The sequence below is a fragment of the Siphateles boraxobius genome, unplaced genomic scaffold (genome assembly GCF_051911475.1).
Source record: "Siphateles boraxobius isolate OS27281-9 unplaced genomic scaffold, OSU_SipBor_1 7, whole genome shotgun sequence".
Taxonomy (NCBI): Eukaryota; Metazoa; Chordata; class Actinopteri; order Cypriniformes; family Leuciscidae; genus Siphateles; species Siphateles boraxobius.
Genome location: NW_027509197.1, coordinates 27,321,075 through 27,348,416, shown reverse-complemented (window position 1 = coordinate 27,348,416; position 27,342 = coordinate 27,321,075). Strand labels below are relative to the sequence as shown.

The 27,342-nt window shown below is 37.1% G+C and overlaps 1 protein-coding gene across 8 annotated transcripts in view; it reads left to right on the top strand.

The window, feature by feature from the left end:
• Nucleotides 1-27,342, top strand: part of ppp2r3b (protein phosphatase 2, regulatory subunit B'', beta) — a 38,402-nt gene that overhangs the window by 6,743 nt on the left and 4,317 nt on the right. For 2 of the 8 annotated variants that reach the window (XM_077216065.1, XM_077216067.1), the window contains exons 3-7: nucleotides 23,906-24,094; nucleotides 24,585-24,688; nucleotides 25,343-25,445; nucleotides 26,275-26,349; nucleotides 26,569-26,655. In XM_077216065.1, the coding sequence (XP_077072180.1) occupies nucleotides 23,906-24,094; nucleotides 24,585-24,688; nucleotides 25,343-25,445; nucleotides 26,275-26,349; nucleotides 26,569-26,655 (558 nt within the window). Of the gene's footprint in view, nucleotides 1-18,913; nucleotides 19,019-19,136; nucleotides 19,508-23,905; nucleotides 24,095-24,584; nucleotides 24,689-25,342; nucleotides 25,446-26,274; nucleotides 26,350-26,568; nucleotides 26,656-27,342 lie in introns of those variants that run through there. The other 6 variants (XM_077216071.1, XM_077216068.1, XM_077216069.1 and 3 more) reach the window with 6 other exon arrangements.

Genomic DNA, 27,342 nt, shown 5'->3' with positions numbered 1-27,342 from the left:
GTGCCATTTTCAACGATCTGTGAATGTTTCATGAGCTGTATTATGTTTGTGGCACATTGCAGTACATAGTAAAAAAAAGTATTTTATAGATTATGAAAAAAATTAATTCTATTTATTAGCAAATAACTAAGCAATACTTAGGAGATGTTCAAATTGGCTACATTCACTATTAAGTTCAGACTCTAAGCTTTCAAATGACACCTATTTTGTGTTAATCAAGGCAATATTTTTGAAAAATATGATAATTAATATTTTCGCAGCCAGGTGGCCTCCACGGGCGGTGCCCTCAGAGTTAGAGGGACTACTCAGCACTCGTTCAGAGTTGATCGAAGTTGTTAGATGCTTTAAAAAGCTGAGATTCTAAGCTTTAAGATGATACATATTTTGTGTTATCCCACGTTTTAAAAAAGCACGGATGGCTCCGGAAACATTGGAAAACACATTGCATCCCGGAAAGATGAGAGACATGTTTTTTAGCCAAGCATGCATCACTTCGTGAGGTATATCTCGTGATCAACGAAATGGATCATGTTGTGTTTGGGCTCTTTGTAATCGTGAGAATCTGCTGTCAATAAAGATGTTCGATTTATCACAATCCATTCATGTTTCATAGAGTTATGAGCTGAAACGTCACATCAAAACAACATAGCATCACTGCTACTGCTACTTCATTGGTGCGCATAGTGCAACGTCATGTGTTAGAAGTCCATAAGGAATATCTTTAGATCTGAGTGATGGATTATGGTGAGTTTGGGCTCTTTTTAATCTTAATAATCTGCTGTAAATAATGAGGTGCCATTTTACACGATTTATGCATGCTTCATTGAGTTATGAGTGAAATCGCGGCATTAGTGCTCCATCTATATACAAGGCTCTATGTGCGCCTGTGGGGGTGCGTGTGTTACAACTCCATTAGGAATATCTTAAGATCTGAGTGATGGATTATGCTGTGTTTGGGCTCTTTTTAATCGTGAGAATCTGCTGAAAATAATGTTGTGCAATATCCTACGATCTGTGCATGTTTCATGAAGTTATAAGCGAAAAACCAAAGCGAGTGCTTCACCAGTATACACTTGGCTAGGTACGTCTGTGGTATTTTTTGTGTTGGAACGCCATGAGGAATATCTTTAGATCTGATTTATGGAATATATTGAGTTTGGGCTCTTTTTAATCGTGAGCCCCTGCTGTAAATAACGATATGTCATTTTACATGATCGATGTATCTTTCATGAAGATACGAGGGAAAAGGCCAAGTCTAAGCTACCTTGCTTGGCTACGTGCGTCTTTGGATTTTCTTTGTGGTAGAAATCCATGAGGAATATCTTTAGTTCTGAGTGATGGATTATGTTAAGTTTGGACTCATTTTAATCGTAAGAATCTGCTGTAAATAATGATGTGTCATTTCCCACAATCGGAGTATGTTTAATGAAGTTACGAACGGAAATGTGCCTTAAATTATGCATCCTTATATGATTTACATATGGTCTCTTGAGGGGCTTCTTGTACAAAACCTCACTCAAGTTTAGTAAAAACCCCGAAATAATTATGCTTGTTCTATTCTACTCATTGAGACCTTTCAAATGACATATGGCACATGACTATCTGAGCTGTATGATGTATTTGACATATTGTAGTATGTACTACTACATAAATTATGAAAACATTTTTTTCTATTTATCAGCAAATAACTCATCACTACTTAGGAAGTTATAAAATTGGCTACATTCATTGTAAATTTCAAGCTTTCAAATGACACCTATTTTAAGTTGATCAAGGTAATATTTTTGAAAAATATTATTATTATTTTTTATCGAAGCTAGGTGGCGCCAGCTGGCGGTACACTCCGTGTTAGAGGGATTACTCAGCACTCGTTTGGAGTTGATCAAAGTGATTAGATGCATTTAAAAGTTGAGATTCTAAGCTTTAAAATGATACCTATTTTGTGTTATTCCATTTCAGTGGTTGCTTAGAAATTTGAATATGAATTTTTTTTCGCGGGGGGGGCGCCCCGTTGCCCCCGGTACCGGGGGCGTTGGTTTTTAACAGGTTAAAAACAATGCAAATATTAATATTAGTAAAACTCAATGTGTGGCTTTTGCACTTTTTAAAGTACACTTTTACACATAAATACCCTGATTTACGGTTTTATTTAGTTATAATAAAAAAAATCAAATTTAATTTCTATCCGATTAATCGAAAAAATAATCGTCCGATTAATCGATTATCAAAATAATCGTTAGTTGCAGCCCTAGTGTGGTGTGCTCTTTGATACTAATCTTTCATTTGAAAGTCACGTGTCTAGGATCTGTAAAACCGCATTTTTCCATCTAAAAAATATATTAAAATTACGTCATATGCTCAATGACAAATGCGGAACAGTTAGTTCATGCGTTCATGACATCAAGGCTAGATTATTGTAATGCTATCATGGGTGGTTTAGCCCAGTACAAACTACAGATTTGTACCAAAACGCAGCCGCTAGAGTTCTTACCAGAACCAAGAAGAATGACCTTATTAGCCTAGTTCTGTGAACACTGCATTTGCTCCCTATTAAACATCGTATAAATTTTAAAATATTGCTGATTACTTACAAAGCACTAAATGGTTCGGCTCCCCATTACTTGAGCGAGCTCTTAACGCATTACAGTCCGTCACGTCTATTGCGATCTCAATATCGGCCAGTTGATAATACCTAGAATAAAAAAATCAACTGCTGGCGGTAGATCCTTTTCATATTTAGCACCAAAACTTTGGAACAATCTTCCTAACATTGTCCGGGAAGCAGACACACTCTGTCAGTTCAAATCTAGACTAAAAATACATCTCTTTGACCTAGCATTCACATAACACATTATAGACTTCTATAATTCAATGTTAGGCTGCATAGTTTAGATCAGCCGGAACCGGGATCACTTCCCATAAATCCTGATGTACTTGTTACATCATACTTTTTTCCTGTCTCAAAATGAGGCGGAGGTGATAAAATCCTGATCATGTATTTTAATAATAAGGTAATTAAATGTTTATTTTTCGTAGACCATCATAAAGCTTACTGTGTTTCCCACAGTATCTTTGTGGGTGGAGCTCGGTACCTCTAGGGGGGTCCAGAGGCATGCCCCTTGTAAGAAAATTGTGTACATTTTCAAGATAAATTCATTAATCTCTGGTGCACTTTGAGTCACCCGAATCCACTGTTAAGAATAAATAATCCACCCTCCAACCGCCCAAACCTATGATATACTTTGATTTGGATATCTGCATCTGATCATCACATTACAATTATTAAAATTCTCAGTGTTGTTAAGCATGATAATATGGTAACATATCACACTGAAGTAGGCTGATTTAAAAATAGCCTAACATTTATTTAAAATAAAAGTTCTTCTTTAGGCAAAATTACATTTCCTTAATATCCAAAACAAAGGCTTTACTCCCTTTCAACTTAAATTGTCAATGTTTCATTACATCACTGTTGGAAAACACACTTATCAGATTTTTTTTTTTAACTTTTATAAAGGGCATTTTTTCCCTAATTTTATTAAATGTATGCTCCATCTTTCATTTCAAATTCTTAAATTTGAGCAATACATTAAATTAGAATAATAAAACACTAGGCTGTTACCAATTAAATAATTTAGATTGAAAAATTACAACTGTATTAAATGAGATTATGAGATAATATTAAATATTTTTTTGAATATTGGAATGTTCAAATGAATGATACTTGGAAGCTAAACCGCCAGTAGGTGGCGGCAGGCGTCTGTCTTAATGAGCGAGTCATTGAGTCATTCATTCAAACGATTCGTTCAAACGGCTGATTTATTCAGTATGAGGCAGTTTATCAATGGGCAATTGAATCTTTGACTCAACCAATTCGTTCAAAACGCTGAATCATTCAGTAATGAAACATGTAATGAGTGTTCCTGTAAGATGCGCTATGGTTCTGCTATGATCTTTGTTTGGAACAATTTTTTCGCTGCTGAAACAACAAAAACATTCATGGCATCTAAAATGTAAGTGACTTATTTTTAACTATTTGTTTATTAAACTGTTATGAAATCAGTGTCTCGGTTTCGATCGTGATGGTATTCAGGAAAACAGCACTCTGGTCATGTTATGTTTCTCATCGCAACTTTGTTACTGTCAGTAATAAAAAATAAAATCCGATTCAAAAAATCAGAATCGGTTTTGGTAATTCTGTAATGTTTTTTTTTTTTTTTTTTGATGTTTTTTATATTGAAATTGTTTTAATCAGGGCATTTCTCTTTCACTTTTCCCTTCAAAAAAACACATGTGTCCCGGACAAGCATTAATGTCGAGCCCTGATATGTTTTCCTTGATTGATTTTGCCTGAAGTGAATTTCGTTGAAAACGAAAGTAAAAGAGTGACGCACATTCATTGCGTTTTACTGTGATGAGAGTTCAGTGTCTTTATTAAACTCAACACATTATAATGATTTATGTCATCCACCCTTGATTTATTTGTATTAATATTTATTACTTGGTCTGCCCGACCCACGGATCATGATTCGCGCAGCACTTTCGGTAAACTATACGGTTTGAGAATCGACACAGGCTGGGAACCCGCAACAGAACCGTCATGGTGGAAAAAGTGTATCTGAGCAGACTGTTCGAGTTTTGTCGAGAGCCGGAGGCGGCACAAAATTGGACTGAGGCGGCCGCCTCGTAATTCTCTATGCAGGAAAAACCCTGGCGTCTATGCTAATATTAGTCTGTTTATCTCGAGGTTTACTGCAGTCCGCCGAATCCAGGATGTATTTGGATCTGATGAAGGACCTGCGCCTGGACACGACGACAACTCGGTCCTGAAGTGTAATCTAGTCTCTCCACTGTGAAGGCCTCCTTCCCTTCACCCCTGTATAGATAAAACGATGTCGGAATAATTACAATTCACGTGGCTACGCAGAAGCGATGATAAATTATGTATTATACATTTTTCAAGGCTTGTACCTTGGAACCTATTTCATGGTTTGCGTTCTCGAGCCACCAGGCACTGTTTTGTGTAAATGATCGGCCGGATCGCATTAAGGGTTTTCTGTTAGAATGGTGTGTGTTAGCGGCCCCTAAGTTAATAAATAATGATCGTTCTTTGCAACGGAAGTGAATCAACTAACTTTAGCTAGACAATAAAAAAAAAAAGAACTATGAACTAGTTCAAAATTTTAAAGTATGAACTAGTTCATTTTAAAATTTGAGAACTGAACTTTGAACTATTTCATGTAGAAAGTGAACTTTCCCAACACTGGTTAGAAGGCAGCAGCCTGACTCTGAGATGGGGAACGGGAACATGGCTTGTGTAACATTAGCAAGACATTATAAGCTGTTTGATAACGTAGTCAATCATATTAATTACCGTTATGTTTCCGACGTTGTAAAGAGCAATACCATTGTGCAGCATTTACCCCAGTAAGTTGGCCGAGTGAATCAATGAGCTGGCGTGAGTGGAGGCGGGGCTAATTAGGATATTCATGGGTCTACGTACTAAATGAAGCAAGAGTTGTATTCAAGCTATTTTAAGGCATACATTTTTTTTATGTCATTTTGGTGATCAAAGTTGAGTTTTAAGGGTTAAAATTATTGACTAAAACAACATGTCTCAAGACAGTTGTGATCCGTTTCATTCAATTGTGTCCTGTCTTCCTTTCTGTATTTGATGCAGCTGCAAAGGGATTTTGTCTTGTGTAGGGATGCAGATATATCGGCTGCCACATCAGTATTGGCCGATATGTGTTCAACAGGCTTGATTCAAAGGACAGGAAAAAAATTAGTGCTCAAGCATTCGCTGAAAACCACTGACTACAGTTACTAAAAACTATATTGTACTGCTGCTGTTATTAAATGCCTTTATATTTAGTGCTTCACTTTGTAAACACTGTTTTAATTTAACCTATTTCTGCTGTAGCGGAATTTTAATCCATCACTTACGTTGTGAGCGAACTGATTGCGCAACCTGATGCTCGAGACAAAATAGATCTAGTGTGATTGTCCCAAAGTTAGTAAACAAAGCTGTTTACACAGTAGCATTGTTTTCTCAGATCGGATATCTATCTCAACGATGAAAAGACCAGGTGTAAATGCCCTTCGAGACGGATTTGAATCCGATCGCTCAAACCACTTCAGGAGGAGGTCTGAGACTCATTCCAGATGAAACTGGAAAAGTGTAAATGCAACTGGTTGTTGAAACCACATATGTAAATTTTACTCCACAAATAAACATGTGAGCGTGTTATAAGCCAGTGGTTCTCAAAGTGGGGTCCGCGAAATAATTTTTGAGCCCTATGAACGGAATCGCGGAATCCAGTCAGACCATCGGGGAAATTGTTGGCAGAGCGCTCCTGCTCTCTCTTTCTCTCCCCCCACAAACATGCACGCATATCCAGAGAGAAGAGTGAATCCGCGAATATACAGTAGCCTAGCCTAGTTGTAAAATCAAAGTTAAGAGGCTAGGTTTAAATTTTTCAGTTCTTTTTTTTTATCCGTCAGTTTATTTAAAATGTTTTAAATTAATATTGTTTAAGACGTTTAGTAGCTTGACTATGTCATTTGTAATTGAAGCCCGTTTCCGCCACTGAATACAAAAAAGAAAAGAAAAGGTAATTGTGAGTTTAAAGTCAGAATTGTGATATTTAAAAGTCACAATTAGCCTACCATTTTTATGGTTTTCTATGGCGGACACGGGTTTTCATTCTCTTTGATAGGCGGCATAGGCCTACATGAGTAAAAATGAATGAGCCTTTTGCCTTTACCAAAGAGCGTTATCTCCAGAGCTGCTATGAGTCACTTTGAGAACGTTTCAGCATTTAATTTGATACAAAAATAAGGGCGGTTCTTAGCCCAAACTAAAATTGGGTATTTTTATTTAAATTAATGAATTGATTATAAAAGCGATTTAAGGGAATAAAGAAAAAGAAAGGCTTATTGTATTAGTGAAATAATTACAGTTGTCAAATATAAAATCTTTATCATTTACATTTTACCAGGCGTTCGTTCACTGTTAACATCCTTCTGTTGACGGTAAGCCCCGCCTTCTTTAATCATTTTGACATTGATGAGCTAGACCGCTGATCTTTTAGTCATCCAACAAACAGAGCGATGCGTAATGGAGTGCATCAGAGCAGCATCAAGAATATCAAATACATTGCAGTGAATCTCTTACTTGCATCTTAAGGTTATTGCCAATAATAATGACAGGTTTGCGAAAAGTGTAGAACTCGGTGAGCTCGCGCAAAACACATCTTCAGCATAGCGACTTGTTTAAACGCCTCTGATTGGCCGATGCTTTCCACAGACATGTCTGTGATTGGCTACAATGCTTAACGCAACACACATTACCGCAGATGAGAAGCTCTATTCATCAAGCCAAGGCGCAAACTATCGCAAATCAAAGTGAAAGTAAGTCGCAGACGCTTAACACACAATTATCATCATTAAAAGTAAAGTAAAGAAACGAAATGATCTTACCAGTGCTGTTGCTGCTCTCTCTTATTGCGGTCTTTGATTTTGATTTTAGCTGATGATCAATAAAATGCAGCTCATATCTGTTGCTTTCGGTGACATGAACTCATTAAATCTGCATATAGCGCTGGAATTGAAGAGCGAAAACACATTTATGTGACCTGGGGCCCCTGTTTCAATAAGGAGGTTCAACCAACTCTGAGTTAAAACTTGAACCCGTGACGTAAGCAGACCACCTAATTGATGATGACATTCGTTGACAACGATTTTCATAATCGATTATTATCGATTTTATCGATTAGTTGTTGCAACCCTATGATGTACTGACGCTTTTCTGACGTCATTTATCGCGGTAGCATACAATGGCGAGACGTGAGTGCGAGTAATTAAATATGCTCCAACTACTTTAAAAGCCTACATCTGGGCACATTTCAGCTTTTATGAACAACCTGGTAAGCACGACCTGGAGAAGACACGAGCTGTGTGCGCTCAGGCCATCCTTAAAAATATTCTTGTTTGCCGTAACCCGACCGACCGTCAATTTAGGACTGACCCAAATTATTATTTTTTTTCCACCTTTTAGTCCGACCGACTTGCCGGTTGTAACGTGCGTTAAGACTGACCGATTTTTTTATTTTTTTTTACTATTCAAACAACTAATACAAATTCAATAAAATAATATTAATTATAATTTAGTTAGTATTGTGAAAGTTGCTTATGCCTACATACAAACGTAGGCTACGTTCTTTCTTTTAAATAAAAACCCGTGGGGTCATCGTCATCTATGATTGTTTACACCATTGGTTTACGTATGTCACACTATGGCTTGTACGTTCGCTTCGTTTCATTCACTGTTCGCGCTTGGTAATGATTAGGGATGAGTACCGAAAGCCGGTATTAAACGGGCCCCGGGGCTGAATTTCAGCCATTTCTATATATAATAATATTAAAACATTTGTCTGTGATGCAATTTTGCTATTCGCAGTCCAGAAGAGAGAGAGAGCGATCTCTCATGCGGAGCCACAGCGCGCACAACACGACAGCCCTGCTTAATGAGTGACAATGAGGACAGAACTAAACATTTAAACGTGGTTACACTTTAGATCTGGGATATTATTCTTATTATACTTTAGATTTCGGCTTTCAAAGATTAGAAAAACGATATTTGAGATGAAGCCATTAAAACTAGGATTCTGTCTAGCTCAACTTCCTTTCCTTCACAGCGATGCGCTGTCATTTCTTCCTAAAACCCAAACGTACCGTCAGAATCAGCACAATCGGCGATTGTTGTAAAATGTAGTCCCTACTGTTGCTAAATTGCGGACGCGTTTAATCATTCAAAGAGCTATTAAAAGCACAAAAATCTGAGCAAGAGACGCTGTTCACAAGGCGACGTGCACTCCGAAAGGGACTGCAACGAGACAAGAAAAGTATACTTAACTTTGGGCTTCATGTGCACATCTAAACTATCAAATATACATAAAATATAAAAATGACCAGCTCTGAGATTCACTGAAACACAGTTTATGTCTTAAATGGACATAAATAGTTGGGAGAAAATGATGGTGCATCAGTCACCTATTAGATCTGCACTCGGTCTTAAAGGGGCAGCGTCTAATAAACCTGTGACGATTGAGCCATTAATGCAAATCAAACAACAAAAGGCAGAGAAAATCACTCACAGCCCTTGAATGAATAACTTAAACTTTAATAAGCATTAATCTTTCTATAAGCATTAATCTTTCTATAATAAACTATGCTGTGTTATTTGAAATTTTAATTACTAAACAAAATTTCTTTTCAGACAGAAACACTTAACTGAAAAGTAATTTTAGACCTTCCTGAAATTAAAGCACTGTGTATATAATTTGTATTGTTGTTTAATTGTATTCTTTTTTTTGAACATGTGTTTGTATTTTGTTTTTTCTTATCGTATCCTATCTCATGTATATAAAAAAAGTCTGCACACTGCTGCATAACAAATAGATATTTTATTTGTTTTGTTAAAGCATTGATTTTTCTTTTGCTATAGATATTTTACGTTTCAAAATATAAAGCAAATGTTAATTATTACCCGAATGTAAAAAAAAAAAAAAAAAGAACCGGTAAGAATACTGTTAAAGTACCGGATCGATAAGCAGTATCGGTAAGAGTAGTAATACAGTACTGTTAAACCCTTAACGATGCCCTTCCCTAGTAATGATGCAGTAAATAAAATGTTTGCGGTCACCGTTCAAAGTCATACGCGTTTGGGCACCATAATACATCTAAAAAATGGATTAAAACATCTCGGCATCGCTTTAACTTGGCACGAAGTTCTGGAAAAACTGTGCCCAGATCTTTTCCCCTCCCTTCTCCCCTGTCTAACGGTGACCGTGTCAACTGACCTTAAGGAAACCACTAAAATGTTGGTGGAGGAAACTCAAACTATTGAGGACGTGCTACAATTTGACCCTAAAATCAAAGTGGTTTCTTTTAAATTTAAATTTCAAAGTGAGCCACCACCGACCTTTTTTTTTTTTTTTTTTTTTACCAAAAATGTGTTTTAGGTGGACAGATCAATACAGTACACAGAACATGTAGGATGTTGGAAAATAACAATGTCTTTTCTGTTAACCAAATGCTTTTTAATATTCGCTATTACTTCAGTGCAAGTGAACATGCTCGCCGTTATTTGTTGCTTAGTGACGTGTGTTCAAGTAAGCCAGAAATGAGCAGATTCTGCGCAATATGCTGTATTTAATATTAGTGGTCGACCGATATGGGTTTTTTGATTGCCGATGCCGATATCTTAGAGAGCAGGATGGGCGATATAAAGCCGATATTTATATATACATACATACATACATACATACATACATACAGACATACAGACATACAGACATACAGACATACATATACACATATATATATATATACACACACACACATATATTATATATATATATACATACACACACACACACATACACTTTATATTTATATAACTCAATATTTAATACATTTGATAAATTTAATACATATTTAAAAATCTTTAAAATAAACATGCTTAGGCCCTATACTTTAGATTGCAACTTCTTGAATCTGCAATCCTATTACAGAATTTTTCACAAATAAAGTAATTGTTTAAAAATATATTAATATGTGAATAACAAGGAAGTAAACACTGTAACAGGGCACTCTGTAATAATCAGTAATCACTGATAATCATATTTTTTCAAATAAAGACTTTTTTACTTTGACTTTTGACAAGGTAACGCTAATTTTACATACAGCACACAGTGAAAACGACATGAATATGACACAGTGGGCCACTGGATATAGCACAGCATATTTTAAAATTAAGGATTTAAAGTGTTTCGATAGAGTCGCCTGTGAAGCTGATCTTCTGTTCGCATTCACTCACTTCGCACGGACCGACCGTCACTCGCAGGAACACGTTTATGCAGGCTACAAATGCACACTTCACAAGATATCACAGCTGGATTTGATTAAATCTGCAAGGTTTGTGAAATTAAATGTTTATTAGATATTCAGAGATTTGTTTAAATTATGTAGATGTGCATTTGCTGAATGTTGACGGTAAATGAGAAAGTATTTTAGGCTGATTGTTTGCCTTTTCGGTTACAAATAATATAACAGCAAACGTATTACTTTTTCGCATTTCATTTACTTTCTTTGACCAGTTCTGTAGCCACCAGTTCTGTCTAACAAAGTATTAGATCTGACTGACAGAGATCGTAAACGAATGAAGACGGAGAATGTGAGTGAGCGCTGTGTGATCAGGCGCTGCCGTTCTCTTCTGGTGCTGGTGATCTCAGCGCCGCCCGTCAAAATAAAAGTCCCGCTTCCAACACATCGGCCAATCAGAAAAACTTATCGGCCAATGCCGATATTTTAAAATAGCCAAATATATCGGCCGTGGCGATATATAGGTCGACCACTATTTAATATATCATGAGGACTCACAAGCTGCGTATTTGCGAAAAATCTGCGTAGATTTGGCTACACGAACTTCCCCAGCAAAGTGAGTAAACATAGAAACATGCCAAATTGGCTCGTGATTTGACAGCGTTACCTGCCAAGTTAATTTTTACCCCTATTTGGCGGTTGAAGGGTGTTAATTTCAATCCCTGAATGTTGCACTCCTGTTTGTCATTGTGCACGAAACGTCACGCCAATAAATCATCAGAAATATTGCTGACTTGTGCGCGTCTCATGCGCCCTCTTTACGTTCGTCCTAATGCCTGTTAGTTGTCCGTGGATTTGCCTATATTTGGCGAAAATGGAAACGTCTTTAGACATGGAAAATCGATTTTACAATCGATTCAATGAACACTTATGTCTCAAAAATCGAACAGGATTTTTTCACAAAAGTGACAGCCCTAAAACGTAACCGGTCTCTGATTTGTAGGTTGCATTGACACTAGGGCTGCAGCTATCGATTCTTTTTGTAATCGATTAATCTAGCACTTAATCGATCGATTAATCAAGTAATCGGATTTTTTGTGTGTGTGTGTGTTTTATTAACAGAATAGTTATATTAAACTTGTGTCTATTTCAGTTAAAGCTGTTATAAGTTATATACTATAAGTTATATAGTATGCAAGTTATAAAGCTATCTCATATGTGAATTTTCCTTTAAGATGTTATAATATAACCACTCTAAGCATATTTGTGTATTCTGGTAGTTTAACTCTGAAGAAGAGCTGTAACGTGACTTGTTGTTGAACACGCAGTAAAAGCTGACGCACTTTTTGTTCCGTGCGTTTTAACTGAAAAATGAGTACTCCGAATCTTTATTAAAAACCAACAGGCTGGGGACTTTAATTTTTTGTTGTTGTCTGTCTTTGGCAGACGTGAAATACAAACAAGGTCTCGCAAAGACTGCAATACAATATTTGTTCCTCCATCACGTTACGGTGTGTACAGTGAAAGCATGCTGAAATTATTGTTGCGTGGCTACATAAAAGTTTAAGCATATGTGATGTATTGCTGCAGTGTGTGTGTGTGTGTGTGTGTGTGTGTGTGTGTGTGTGTGAGAAGGGGTTCCTTTTTTAGGCTATACTCTCTTGCAATTGAACGTGATAGTTACGTTTACTACTTAAAAATGTCATCAAAGCTAAAAATCATATCTAGTCAAACCACATCACGACGACATCGCTACAAATACAGTATGGGATTAAAATCAGCGAACATCAATAGGCTTAGACTACGTTACCTTGTTTCAGCGAGTTAAGTGTATTAAGTGAATTAAGTGTGTAATGATCCCACACTTTAGACAATTTCTGCCGTTTATTTACATGTTTATTCTCCGCCACCGCGCCAACTGCTTCCTGAACAGGTCCGTGTGAATTAACGGTCCGTGTGAAACAATCGAATCCCTGCGCAGCGCCTATAGTGCGCGTCATAGGAATTTAACGAGGCTTCGAGGCAGAGTTTTTGCCTCGAGGAATTTTTGTAATCGAGTAACTCGAGTAGAGCCCGACCGATATGGATTTTTGGGGGCCGATACCGATATTAGGGAGTAAAAAAAGCCTGATACCGATATATCGGCCGATATTATTTATGTGTATATTATAATACAGTAGCAATATTATTTATGTGTATTATAGTACAGTATACCAGTCAAAAGTTTTGACACTTTCCTATTGGTGTGTACAAACTTTTGATGGGTACTTTACACAGTAGCTATAAACAGAATAAATATATTTTATAAACACGTTTTGCAATGATCACTCAAATGTGGTAATCAAACACTTGTGTGACACAGATATGTAATGGAGGCAGGGGGAATGATAGAATGAGAATTATACAGCTGAGCTGTAACCAAACTAGTTTGCATTGCATGTTATATTATATTATATTCTAAATACTGTTGCATAATCTTCACTAACGACGACTTTGTCTTTTAATTTAGTCATAACTTGTATCAATAAATATATAAAAAGTGTCAATGACAAAACCTTATTATCTTCTATTTTTACTCTTAATTCCTCTAATCTCTACCAGTGGAGGAAGAACTCAGATCTTTTTACTAAAGTAAAATGAATAATATCATAATTAAAACGTTTTTAATTACATATGTACAGTACTTTTATACTATTTTAAATAATTAGTAAGCAAAATGTACTAAACGTGAAACTAGGCTACTCTTAATGCAAAATGGCCCTATATAAAGTGTTATAATTATATACATTTTTGGAATATTGCTTGATGTAGCGTTATCAGGCAGAATGAGCTTTAACACTGTGTCTACACCGGACGCGGCCGTTACTCGCGTCGCAACAGCTGTTTACCCTAGACAAAGCAGAATCAGTTTACTGTCGGAGATCGCTCGCGCCACGCATTTTAATCAATGTTTCATCAACCAATTGCCTTAATAAATAAGAAGAAGGCCTAAATATAGCAGACAATATAATCAGGACTTCTCAGCTGCGCGCTTGCAATAGTCACAAGCTCACACAATACGTGACAGAGGCTTGTAGCAGAGAAATCAATTCTGTGAATTACACTGCGCAAATCACAAGTAGGCTACTACCCACCGGATGAAGAAGGGTTGGCTCTCAGTCTCCACTGGCTACATAAAATATTCATTTTATTTTATTTTATTTTATTTTTCGTGTTTGCATTTATGAGGAAAAAACAATGTTACAGACGCGACAGTTCAGCACTACGGACGTGAGCGCTCTGAAAGCGGCACTAATGCTTTGAAACTTTCACATAGACATCAAACAGAAAGCACAAAACCTTTCGTTTCAAAGTGAATTTCGTTTTGTATTAATTGTATCTTAATTTTAATCAATGTTTCATCAGCCATTTGCCTGGATTTAATTTATAAGAAGTAAATTTAGCAGACGATAGATAATCTCGACACGGAGGCGCCTGCGGGTGAACTGGAGCTCGTCTCATGAACCGAAACTCAGCGTATAGACCTGAGAATTGAAATATATCTATATTGAAATGTCTACTTTTAAACAGAACAATTCAAAACGAAAGACAGACTCATGTAATCGTATGAAATGTGCATTTCTCTCTGGCGCGCGCTCACTGAAGATCGCGAGTCAGCATCGTCAACTTCATCTTTGGCTGACACTGACTGAAAACACTTGTTTATTAATAAACAATTAAAATGTCTCCTTGCTATATTTTTTGTATTCATAATCATTATTTTTGCCAGTTCTTGTGACAGCTTTTAGGTGCTTTATTGGCAGCGCCACCCTTACATGAATCACCGTACCGCATTTTTTAAAATATTCATTTATCGGCCATTATAAATGCCGATACCGATAGTTAGGAAAATGCCTAAAATCGGCCGATAATATCGGCCCGCCGATATATCGGTCGAGCTCTAAACTCGAGGAATCGTTTCAGCCCTAATTGACACCTTGCGGTGGATGCACGGTTTGAAGACCCAGTCAGTGACGTCACAATATGCAAAATTGTTTCAATTCATACCTACATAATTTATTTTTTTGCTGTTTCTGCAAACCAAAATATTTTTATGGATGGCTCCATGTCATGCACAAATAGAATATGCAGGAGGTAATACCACTAACTTCTTAAACCACGTTAGCCGTTTTCACCCCGAGCTGTTAACGCCTGGCAAAGTCTGACTGCTTTAGAGTAAGCGGATGAGCTCCAACGTCACTCGAATCTGCAGCCAAAAACAAATCATCCACCGGCCCCAATAATTTTCTCTGATTTAAGTATCCGCATCCGATGGTCTAATTACAATTATTCTGTGTTACGCATGATTATAAATGGATGATCGTCACATTCAACAGCGGACTCGGCGACGGTTGATGCGCGCATCTCTAGGGTAACATTATACACTGATGAATGAGCGCTGCTTTTAAATGAACATTTCTTTAAAACAAAATTGATTTGACAATTTCATTTTCTTAATGGCATAAACAGGCTTTACTCCCTTGAAACTTAAACTGGAATGTCACTGACTGTTTCTGTCACTGCGACTTCCCGAACAGGCGAACACGCACACACACACATCACTTTTGAAGTAAAATTGAGGATGCAGTGCAACGTTATGCATCTTGATATCGAATTGAACTGAATCGATGACATGATAATCGTAATCGAACCGAACCGTGAGACCAGTGTAGGTTCACACCCCTATTATATATAATGATTTATTTCCTTCAGTTGAGACACTTCAGATCCATACTGTTCAACATGATGGTTTTGAATTGCTTGAAATATGATTGGGAATCACACAAAAAAGGAAAATCGAGTTAAGTGCAACATTTCAGTCCATCATATAGGCTACATAAAATTATAATAAGAACATCATAATTGTGTGCTTGGGACGTGGCTTTTAATAATGAGACTTTTTTTGTAATCAGGCTCTCAAAGATTATATAAAAAAAATGGATTTAGATTTATTGGCCAACATGTTGGTTATTGGCTTTTGAATACAAAGAATTATCAGTTATTTGTATCGGTCAACATGTTCATATCGGTGCTTCCCTAGTCTTGTGACTTTTATTTGGAAGTTTAGTTTTACTGTTTTGTTAGCAGTTTATAACTCTTATCTGAACTGTTATTACATAGTGTTTTTATTTTTCTCCCCTCCAGCATTTGAATCATAGCATGTTTGTTAGTGCTCCCCACTTTTGCCTTGCTGGTCATCCTGTCTTCAACCACTTGGCTCTACTGACTGGACACAGAGCTTTGTTTGGAAATTGGCACTATCTACACGGACAGCTGCCACCTCTTGTTCAGGCAGATATTTTTCTCGTTCTGTTTGTACCAGCTTACTCTGACAGTGGAGAGTTGTTTTACGTATAGCATAAACACAGAGCCAAATGGGGGGGAAAGTGCTGTTAGGAGAAAACTTTCCAATAGACCTTGACAAACAAAAATATTGATAAATTTACCAGTGAGTTTACTTTGGCCCTTTCCCCTTTGTTGTTTTCCATATTTCTTTAATAGACTGATGAGAAAAGTACAATAAAAGAAGTGAGAAAATTAAGCTTATCAAATGTGTGCAGTATCCTACCATTGGACGACAACAGGAACTGTTTATACTGGAAAGAGTGGAAGAATGCGGACTCGATGATCTGACATCTAAAAATACTCATTTAAGCTAGGCAGGGCTTTATTTTTGCACCACTTTGTTTGTTAGATTCTCTGGCTCCAGGCCTTCGGTGCATATTCACTCACTTTTATGGCAGATCAGTTGTCACTAAAGTCTCCTTTTATTAATCCAATTAGTTCCAGTACTATATGTGCATAAGAAAATGATTTTCAGAGGCACAACGCCCAGCCGCAGAGACTTAGTTTCTTTGGATCAACACAGTTTGAAGGAATTGATGTAATTACAGTCAGTCTGGGAACGGATGTTTGTTAAAGGACTAAAGATACATTTGTTTCTTGGGGTTGCCCAAAGAGAGCATGTTGGGTCTTTTAATAGTGCTCAACTGCTTCAGCCATCATTCTTTGAATTCAATACTTCCACGCTGTGCTACTAACTAAGACTTGTCATCTATAATAAGCCACAGAATGGCTGGAAGCTGTAGCCTTGGAAAGCAAAATAAACAAGACATGGACAGTAATAGTTGTGTAAATTTTTTTTAGTTATTCAACTATTTGTATATGAAATCAGAAGAGCCAATCTTGAGACATTGCAACGACAGCAACCCTACAACAGTGATAGCAATAAACTAGTGTTGTGCTTTCTTTCCTTCACAGCGGGTTACGTTCTTTCCTCCCTAAAAAAAGCCCAAACGTAACATCCAAATCAGCTAGATTTAGTCTATTTTGCCTAACTGTAGGACGTGATCATTAATAAAAAGAGTTATTAAAACGGCATTAAGTCGCAAAAGTGTAACTGTTCTTCAAGCGGCTTTCTGTGGAACATGGACAACCAAAGTAAACTGAGCTTCGGGTTTGCGGGGTGAAACACACAGAGATATGTCAAAATCCCTAGTTGTGTGAGAATTAAACATCGTTGGTAATATCTGAAGTGAACTTAAACAGTTGGGAAATAGTTGCATGTGTATCAGTATTTGATCCATGCAATCGGTTTTAAAGTGACAGCAGCCTAATATTCATACTGTCTGTGTCAATGTTAATCAAACAAGAAAAGAAAAAGAGAACATCACTAATTTCTCTTTAGTAGATTTACTAGGATTAATGAATTTAATTTATACAGTGAAGACTATGCAGTGTTTCTACATTTGATTACTTTCTGTGGATAAAGACTGTTTTGTTTCTTTTTTATTTATTTTACACAGGAATGATATATTTGTAAAGCTATATGCTGTTCCTAATCACCCTTTTTAAATTATTTTCACTATCAGCCATCGGCCAATTGTTTAAAAACAGACGATTATCGGGGCCGATTATATCCTGTCAATCAAAAGGGGTGGGAAAATGTGTCCGACTGCAACTCAAACTGTGTGTGAAGAAAATCTCTTGTGTTGAATTTAGGGAAATTATAATCATTCCTCATAGTAACACAGCTTGTTATATTAAGGTGGGAGTTATACATACTATTAAAGAGTTAGAATTAAACTGCGCAAGTCAAAGCGCGCAGCTCTGACAAACCAGTGCGACCATTAGCTTAGATATTCAGTGTAGAGTCCTTATTAAACATTCCACACACATCAAAATGAATGTGATGCATCATGGTAACACCGTTCATGTATACCTGCACTTCATGTGTTTTTTTTCTGATCGGATAGCTATCCAATCACAAGAAATTTTTTCGCATTCCAGATGAAACTGGACAAAGTGCATCTGTTGTTGAATCCACAAATGTAAATTTTACTCGTTTTTAACGACTCCCGCGGTACCCAGATATGACCGCGCTACTGCAGCAGCCCCAGAGAAGTAGCTGAGCATCCTCCAGGAAGCCGACTCGCAAACTTCCGCAAATTAAACAAAGTTCAGCATCCCATCCTGAAGCACATAGCTGAAGTAAAACTAATTTTATGAAAAATTGCTTCAGAAATAGGCCTATTTAAGGTTACCTACACTGTCTTAGCCACCCCACACAGATGATTGGTTGATGTTGCACGTTTTAGTGGCAAAGTGCATTCAGCTCTAATCATATAAAAGCACCAAACATGCAATGCATTGAATTAAATTAGCTTACCGGGGCAAAGTTTTTTTTGCGTGACCTCTTTCCATTTAAATCCATTTATAAAAACCCTGCTAAATTACAATGCAGTACCACTAACATCCATAAGATGTGCAAAATAAGAATCTAGGCCCTTTTAAAAAAAAACATGTTTAGCTAATGTCATGTCTTTTGGATCATGCGTTTGATTTAAGGCTGGGATGGTTCACCCAAATATTGTGGTTCCAGACTTTCTGCGGTAAACACAAAAAAGAAGCAACACCACTTTGAAACAAAATGAGGGTTAATTATGACAGAATTTTTATTTTTGTACATCTTTTGATTGCTTTCAATAGATTTGAAGTATGCTGATCTATCAAAATGATGCATCCTTCTGCAGTTATCAGTATTGTTCTTGATAGCTGCTGGATCTCCTGCAATCACAGGGTTCAGAAACCGGTTTGTGTCTTTACTTAACCTCTATGAGAGCTGTGGAATGCACACTGAAAAGGGCAGACCCCCCCCCCCCCCCCCCCCCCACAAACACCCTCGTCCTATCTACCCACAGTGACTTTTCAGGATAGGACTGTGACCTCTACCGACCACTATTGGATGTGTGGAGCAACAGGCAGGGCTGTGATTCAGGCTACTGCACGGCTGAGGAGAGCAGCTGCCGCTCACCATTAAGAGAGCTGGTGCTTTGATAAAGACAGGCAGAGGAGTGTCCTGTGGTGGGACAGTCACTGAGCAAGATTATCCTAACCCCAGAGTGCGTACTGTCTGCCACACTGGCTCCATTAGCTGACAGCAGTATGAGAATGAAGGAGATCTCTTTACGACAGGACCCTGACCTGAGGAAGGAGTTGGCACTGCTGGCTCGCGGCTGCGACTTTGTGCTGCCCTCTCGCTTTAAGAAGAGGCTCAAAGCCTTCCAGCAAGGACAGGCAGGTTGTCTTATATGTTCTGTGTGAAACCATCAAAGCTTTTTTTTGCTTGTTGCTGGCTGTCAGTATCAGTGATGTGATCTGATGTTTGCGTTCCTTAGGTGTGTAATTATAGCAATGGCATTTTGCAAAACAAAAATGTTTTACATATATAAAATACCTTAGACCAGAGAATTATCCAGTGTTTTAGAGCATCCAATGTTTAAGATTGAGCAAGAGGCTCTGCCTGCCCTGTGCAGGAGTTGATGATGGTCATTCCCTTTTATAGACATGGCTGACACTGACTGGAGAAGGCTAGATAAAATGCATTCATCTCTCACAGTGGGTTACACTGACCAGAATCCCTTGCATGCCACATCAGAGAGAGACTTTCTAAATGCGTTAAGCTTCCAAACTTCCATATAGGGTACTATAAGTTGGTGTTTTTAAAAGTAAAAGCTTAGTTTGTTGCATATAAGATATCACTGCTTTTACTGATTAGTAACAGTGGTTTACTGCTGAACATACTTTGTGGATGTTTCTAGAATGAGATCGTAAGAGACTAAAGAAAGAAGTAAACAAGTTAGGATTACGACACAACACCTAAGATTATAAAGTCATCAAATTTTGTTAGACAGTGTGTGTGTGTGTGTGTGTGTGTGCGCCACTCAAACCAGCAACAGATAAAAGAGAAAATGATCATTTAAATCAGACTGTACTTTACTGTTTGGTGATTGTGCCACATCAAACCACATTTACAGATTTCAACTGATGTTTCAGAGGTGAATATATGCAGGTTATAAAGTGTTTTAGGTTATTCTCATCGTGTAAGGGCATGTTAACAAATTCGTGAAAACCAATGAAAAAAAATTTAAAAAAAAGTATTACAGATGCCAAATATAATGCTGAAAATAATGCTGTATGAACCATTTGTTAAATATGGTATGAAAAATCTACAGATAGGTTTGGAAGTTTGAGTCTGGAAAAGTATAGAATTTTTAAATAAAATGTGTAGGAACCCTGAATTGCCGGCATATATCCGGGATAAGTTTTTTAAATCTTGAGGGAAGAAGATAATTGTTTAAAATATGTTGGGTACCAAGGTCACTAAATTAGGTGTTCACCGTCGCTTTCTATAGCATGAAATGCATTTTTGTATGCAGCACACTCCAGGTTCTGCTTATTTAATAATTTAATTACATTTAATGTCATGCCAAGTTAGTGAAATAAATTTAATTTAATGTGAACGCACCAGAGCTTTGTGGACTGTGAGGTTTTGGATTTGGAAGGAGTAACATATTAAAATATTGTGATCCTTAATCTTTCTGCCCTAATAAATGCATGAAGGTTATGATCATCAGCTTAAATCTCAAAAGAACCAAATTTTGTCACCTGAATCATTGCCTTGATGTACAAAATATTTGCATCCCTCAGTATAAAACTGCTGTACAGAAAGGGTCAAGTTGTCTGAAGTCTACATGTATGTGTTTGAATAAATTTAGCATTTCTGTATTAGTGTAATGTTGCTTATTCCAGAGAGTGGGCTTTGATGGAGTTTTTCTCCCCTCTGTGGAAGTTCTAGGGGGTCAAGATCTTCACAGCTGCAGCTTGACACTCAAATAGTTGAGGTTTTAAGTTACTGTGGGAAGCTGAGCCTTTGGAAAATCAGTAATATGAGGAATTTAACCACAAGTGTTCACAAAAAATTTGGGCATGAAGGACGTTTTGTCATTGAGACAAACAGTATGATGTCTTTGTCCAAAGTCCCCTCAACTTTTTTAAATGTAACTCTACCTGAAGTTTTCAAACTACCACCCAACTATGCAGTCATTCAGCCTGTTCTACAAATTTCAAGGTTTTTTTGAACTACTTGAATGTTTCAGTCAGGCATGGCTTTGTCAAGCAAATACCAACATTTATCTCCGATTGTTCCTCCTCTTGTTTTATAAACTCTTAATTAAAAAAAAATCATAAATATTAGTATATTTGATTATATTAATGTATTAAATAAGTTAAATTGAAGGCATTAATTAATCACGGCTAAAATTTCAAACAATTATCCACGACACGTTCTTATCCTTCTTGTCTTGGGTACTGCATCATGTGGAACAGGTATCCCTAAAAAAAATTGCAAGCCTCCTCAAAGTCATTTGCGAGGTGTGCATCTGTCAAAATTCTGTGAATTATGTTTTACGCATACTGGCAAGTAACGCGACTAAATTAAACCATCACTGTGAAAAGCTGATTAACCCTCTGGGGTCCTGGAGGTGTTTTGACATTTGTGCTTTTTTCAGTTATTTATAAATATGTTAATGGCATAGGTGTAAACTTACTCTATAAAGCACAAACAGGGCTACCATAATATGTGAGCAAGATGTATGTACATGTTTGTATTTTTGAGAGAATATTGTTTATGCATGGTTATTGAAAAAACTAAAACTTAAAGTCTCTGAAATAAGGCCACAAAACACATACTAAATATGTGTCTACTACACTTTTGACTAATGGATGTTCTCGCCTAGGATTTTTGCTTCAAAATGATCTGAAAATCATCCTGCCAAATCATTCACATAAAACAATACATTGATTTAAATTTAGTAAAACACTTTTTGTTTGGAAAGGCAATATGCGAAATGGGCGTGACTCATGTATAATGGTCTGATTCTGAGATCTGCACACAAAAACAAATGGGTACAACCACCACTCAAAACCAAAATAAACAGTGTTCCAACCAATCACTGACAGGGGCGGGTGTTGCTCCGATTTCGCGTCCAGCCGTGCACGAGCGCAAAACCTCACAACACCCGCCCCTGTCAGTGATTGGTTGGAACACTTTATTTTGGTTTTGAGTGGTGGTTGTACCCATTTGTTTTTGTGTGCAGATCTCAGAGCCTAGGCTGCCTACAGAGACGCGGTTTTTGGACGGCATGCTTATGGGGCGGGCAGCTAGCGGATCGTTAGGAAAGATTAGACATTTATTTTTGGGCCTGAAATCACTGATACAACCTTTAAGATTTTGTTTACATCTACCTTGTAAATATATTATTTGCGATTTTATTAAAAAGGTTACAATTACAGCAACAATTAAAATAATATTTCAAGTGTAATATTTCTTTGTAAAAACTAAAGTATACATTTTATCATACATATTTCAAAGTTAAGAATTCATTAGTTTGAATAAAGCCTACATTGGAACAAACCCGATAATAGCATACCAGTTGATGACTTTATTTTTGACAAAACAAACATAGCCTAATATATTTAACATTGAGCAGAAATTGGTGAACAAAAGCATATTCAATAGTAGTCTAGTAGTTTACAGTAAACAGTTAATAATCTATCTAAAACTAGTCAACGAAATGTTGTCTTTCATATTTCGTCTGTAACATAGGCATATCGTTTGTTGTTTTTATGATAGCCTATATTAGGGCATATAAATATTAATTTGAAGTTTAATACGTTGCTAATACAAAGACATTTTAACGTTATTTCAACATATTTCAGTCGATTTTCACTCATCTCAGTATAGCAATAGGGTTTGTTAAAAACTGTTCAGTTCGTTCGTTCGTTCATTCATTCACACACACACAGACGCGATTCATATTTAAACAGTCTTTTTGCTGTTTACATACACTATGATATCGCGATTAGAACAATAATAAAAAAAACGTACTTCTCGGATGGATCCGTTGCTCCTCGAAATGAAAATAAACCAGCACATGTTCTGAGGTAAATGTCCCAGGATTATTCCTCACACAGCCTCGCAAGAAGAAATAGTACATTAATCTGATGATTACATTTGTTGTTATCGCGTTTATGAGGGGCGTTGACACGTTTGCATGTGCTGCTTAAGATCATTTGCGTTTAAATACAGCGCGCTCTCCGTGGGCATGTCACATTAGCAGAATAATGAGCTGAGAGAACGATAATGAGATCGGCTGACACCGCTCTCTTTTTTTATAGATTACATAAACAGAGAATATTTATTTTAGTTTTGAATTAGATATTTTAAAAGTACAAACTTAAATGATTATAAAGATATATTGCTCATGCTTGTGTGAATAGTATTCGCTGAGCTTTAAGTTTAGAGACGTGCTCCAGAAAAAGTTAACGGAGACAGAGGCAGAAAGCACACCCTGTTTATTTTCTTCATTTTACAAAAGCACACGGTTTTGATGTTAATGTGAGTATACACAAAAAATGAAGACCCTCTATAGTTTATAATCATGTATTGATTTTATTTAAATGACCAAAAATGACGGAGTATTTTAAGTCTATGTTGCTGCTATGTGGGAAAAAAAACAGCAAAACGCGCCGGCGTGTTTTTGGACCCCAGAGGGTTAAGGTGCAATTTTCAGAGGAACCACACATCTCTCCCACGATGAGTCTTGTGGCTAATGGGTATTATTTCTGTCTTTTTCAGCAGGCGCAGGCTAAGAAAGAGGAACCCGTTACACCAGCTTTAAGTGAAAGCATTCCAAAGTTCTACTTCCCTCGAGGGCAGCCCCAGGCCAAAATCAACATCGACAATCTCATTTCCAAGATAGAACAAATATTTTCTCAATTTCCTGATGAAAGAGTCACTATTAAAGACATGGGGCTAGTCGCCAAGGTAAGTGTGGATTGTAACGTGCCGCCTTTACCTGCTCAGCAAATTGTTCATTTGTGTAACTAACTTCTAACTGTTTACAAGTTGGAAGGTTTTAATTTTCCTGTTGACAGTGGAGAAATATCACCACTGTCATGTTTCAAATTATTTATCCTGAGGAGAAGCCGTCTAGGTAAGCGGCAGGGTTCAGAAATTTAAACAGAATGATTTATAAACATAATCTTTGTAATTAGCCCAATTTATAGTTCCTGCAGCATATGTGAAAGATGTAGTCATAGTGTTCAAGCACTTTGCAGAAATCTCTGATTCTGCTGAATTGCTTGTTTAAAAGAGAATCATTATAGTGTTGCAGAAGTTAACTTTCCGATCTCAAAACTTTACAGTTTGTTTGGCACTTAATTAATTAGATATATTAGAAATATAACGTTTTGAAGTGCATGACCTATTTTGTCACCCTGAGGTCTATTTCTGTGACCCTATTGTCTCTTTGCAGGCCTGTGAGTGCCCACTCTATTGGAAAGCTCCATTGTTCCATGCTGCCGGAGGAGACAGGAGGGGATATGTGTCCGTTCACAAGTTTGTGGCAATGTGGCGAAAGTAAGACAATAGTTCTCTTCATAGTGCCCTTTGCTTTCACATTAATGTCTACAGTGGTCAGTGGCTACACAACTGCGTGAATGTCCATTTATCAAGAGCTGAAGTGATGTGAGCTCTCTGTGTAAACTTTTGGTATGATACTGCAGATTATTTTAGGTGTCCCTGCAGAGGTTTGTGGTTTTGTTTTTGGAGAAGGGGAGGGGACTGTCTTGTATACACTCATTCAAGTTTTCAACTGAGGATCTATGAAAATCCTGCAGGGGTTCCATGAAAGGAAATATGAAATTCCTTGGATTTTCCTTAAAATATATAATGGAGGAAAATTATAGAAGATTATCTTCTATATCATTAATGTAGCACATTTATGTAAATATTTTTTTTTTTATGAGATCATTAGCGATTGTCAGAGTACCTGGTTTGACTGAGCATCTGGGTGGGGGGTCACTGAGTCTGTAAAGCTAAAAAAAAGAAACAAACCTTGTTTTATGATTATTCCTCCATTGTACATCAGACCTGGCTGAGCGTGATTTCCAGAGCCTCATTTGTAGATTCCATTAATCCGAAGCCACATATTTAAAGTGAAGGGTTTTGGAGACCATATTGCTCTTTGAAAGGGTGAGATGGAGCCTGAAACCATCTGTTTCCTCTCCACAGAGTCCTTCAGACCTGTCATGATGACGCATCCAAATTTCTTCACCTTCTGGCCAAGCCTGGCTGCAATTATTTGGAACAAGAGGACTTTATTCCATTCCTGCAGGTACAGAGTGCTGGACCTACCACTGAGAACACCGGTCAAAACACACTGAACATCGATATCTCAGCTTCATGTTATTTGCTCTCATTCCTTGTTTTTGTACTTGCAAAATTCCAAATGTGGCGCTAAGTGTTCTAAAATAATTGTGTGCAGAAGTGCATACTTTGAGTTCAGTGATGGACATATCATTTATATTCACTGGCGGGATTGGCCGTGCACCGTGGAAGAGATCTATTCTGGCGTCTGTGCTTTAATTTGTATTGTGTAGCTTTAGCAATTGCTTTGACCGTTTTGATGAATGAAAAAAGTATTGCTATGGAGTAGATTGGCCTGTTCCCGTCTGCTCCTTTACAGCAGTGATTTATGTGTTTTTCTATTGTTTAATTTCACATGGGGAAGGGTCAAAGAGACTCGCACCCTCCCCAAAATAAGTTGTCGCAATTTATAACCTTTTATGCAATACGCATGTATACCAATATTTGACTATGAAACATGCATGTGAAAAATCTTTGCTTCTCTGCTGATGAATGCACTTGATGGGAAAAGTCAGTGGGCCATATATATGCAGATACTGAAACTGAGGCCTTAAAATCAGCCCTTTGTTCTTAGAGATTTAATACCTTTAACATTTCCACACGTCTTGTGCCCAAACATTATCCTCTGCAAGTGGACAGAATGATTCGCCTTTTCTCTGTAATCTAATCCAGAGCCTCTTCGCACACAAATGGATTTAACATTGGGCTTTTTTTTCTGTAAGCAGCGTCAGTTATTATATGCTGACTTAGATGTTATATTGGTGTATGAATCATTTTTATGCTTTTTTTTTTTAAAGGATGTGGTTGATTCACATACAGGTCTGGCATTTCTAAAGGAGGCTTCAGACTTTCACTCACGCTACATTACAACTGTAAGGAATTCTTCCAGTATTTTTCTAGTAATTGAATCACTTTGTGTATATAGTCAGTTCATGTTATTTGAAATTTCAGTTAATGGTGCAAATCTATGTTTCATATACAAAGTTATTGTTTTGGTGCACCATAATTCTGGACAGTTGACAGATCAGCATTCCCTTGCTGAATGACTTTAATGAGCCTGATGTTTAACAAAGTGCTTCTTCTGCCAACAGGTAGCGCAAAGGATATTTTATAATGTAAACCGCTCATGGACTGGAAAAATAACATGTCCAGAACTCAGGCGAAGTAGTTTTTTACAGGTAAATATGTTGCGAGTCTATCTAGGACTGTAATGAACATTTGACAGGTATTTGTCATACCAGGGCTCAACATAAAAAAAAATCCCCACTGGCCCCCAGGGCCAGTAGATCAGAATTTTACTGGCCCCTTCTATATTTTTACTGGCCCTGAAAGAAATAGAAGGAAAAACACTTTTCCATTAAATTACATTTATTGTATAGATTAGGATAAATTTTTCTTGTCCCCTCACAATGACAGTAAACTAATTATTACAATACATGAGTGATGAGTAATGTTACATTGGCTATATTTTCACTTCAAAATGGTGAAATTAGACAAAAGTATATTAGTCTGCCTGATTATTTTTGTCATTCGTTTAACATTTATGACCTAAAAAACTGTCAATGAAGAAAAAATGAAGAACGCGCTGAATCTGATTATAACAAGACTGAAGCGAACAAGAATTTGTGTAGCCTACACTTAATCACACATTTTTAGGGGGACTAGGCAGAAGTTTAGGGCGGAATTTGATTACACTATTTTTAGATAGCACGTCGGGCAAGCCGGTTATGCATTTTGGTCGGCTTTTGTTGGAAATTTCCGGCAAATGAAACAGTACATGCCCTCATCGCCTTTCTCAGCCCAGGTGTACTGTGTTTTCCATGACACTAGGAATTAGGGCTGGGCGAAATGGCCAAAAAAATCAT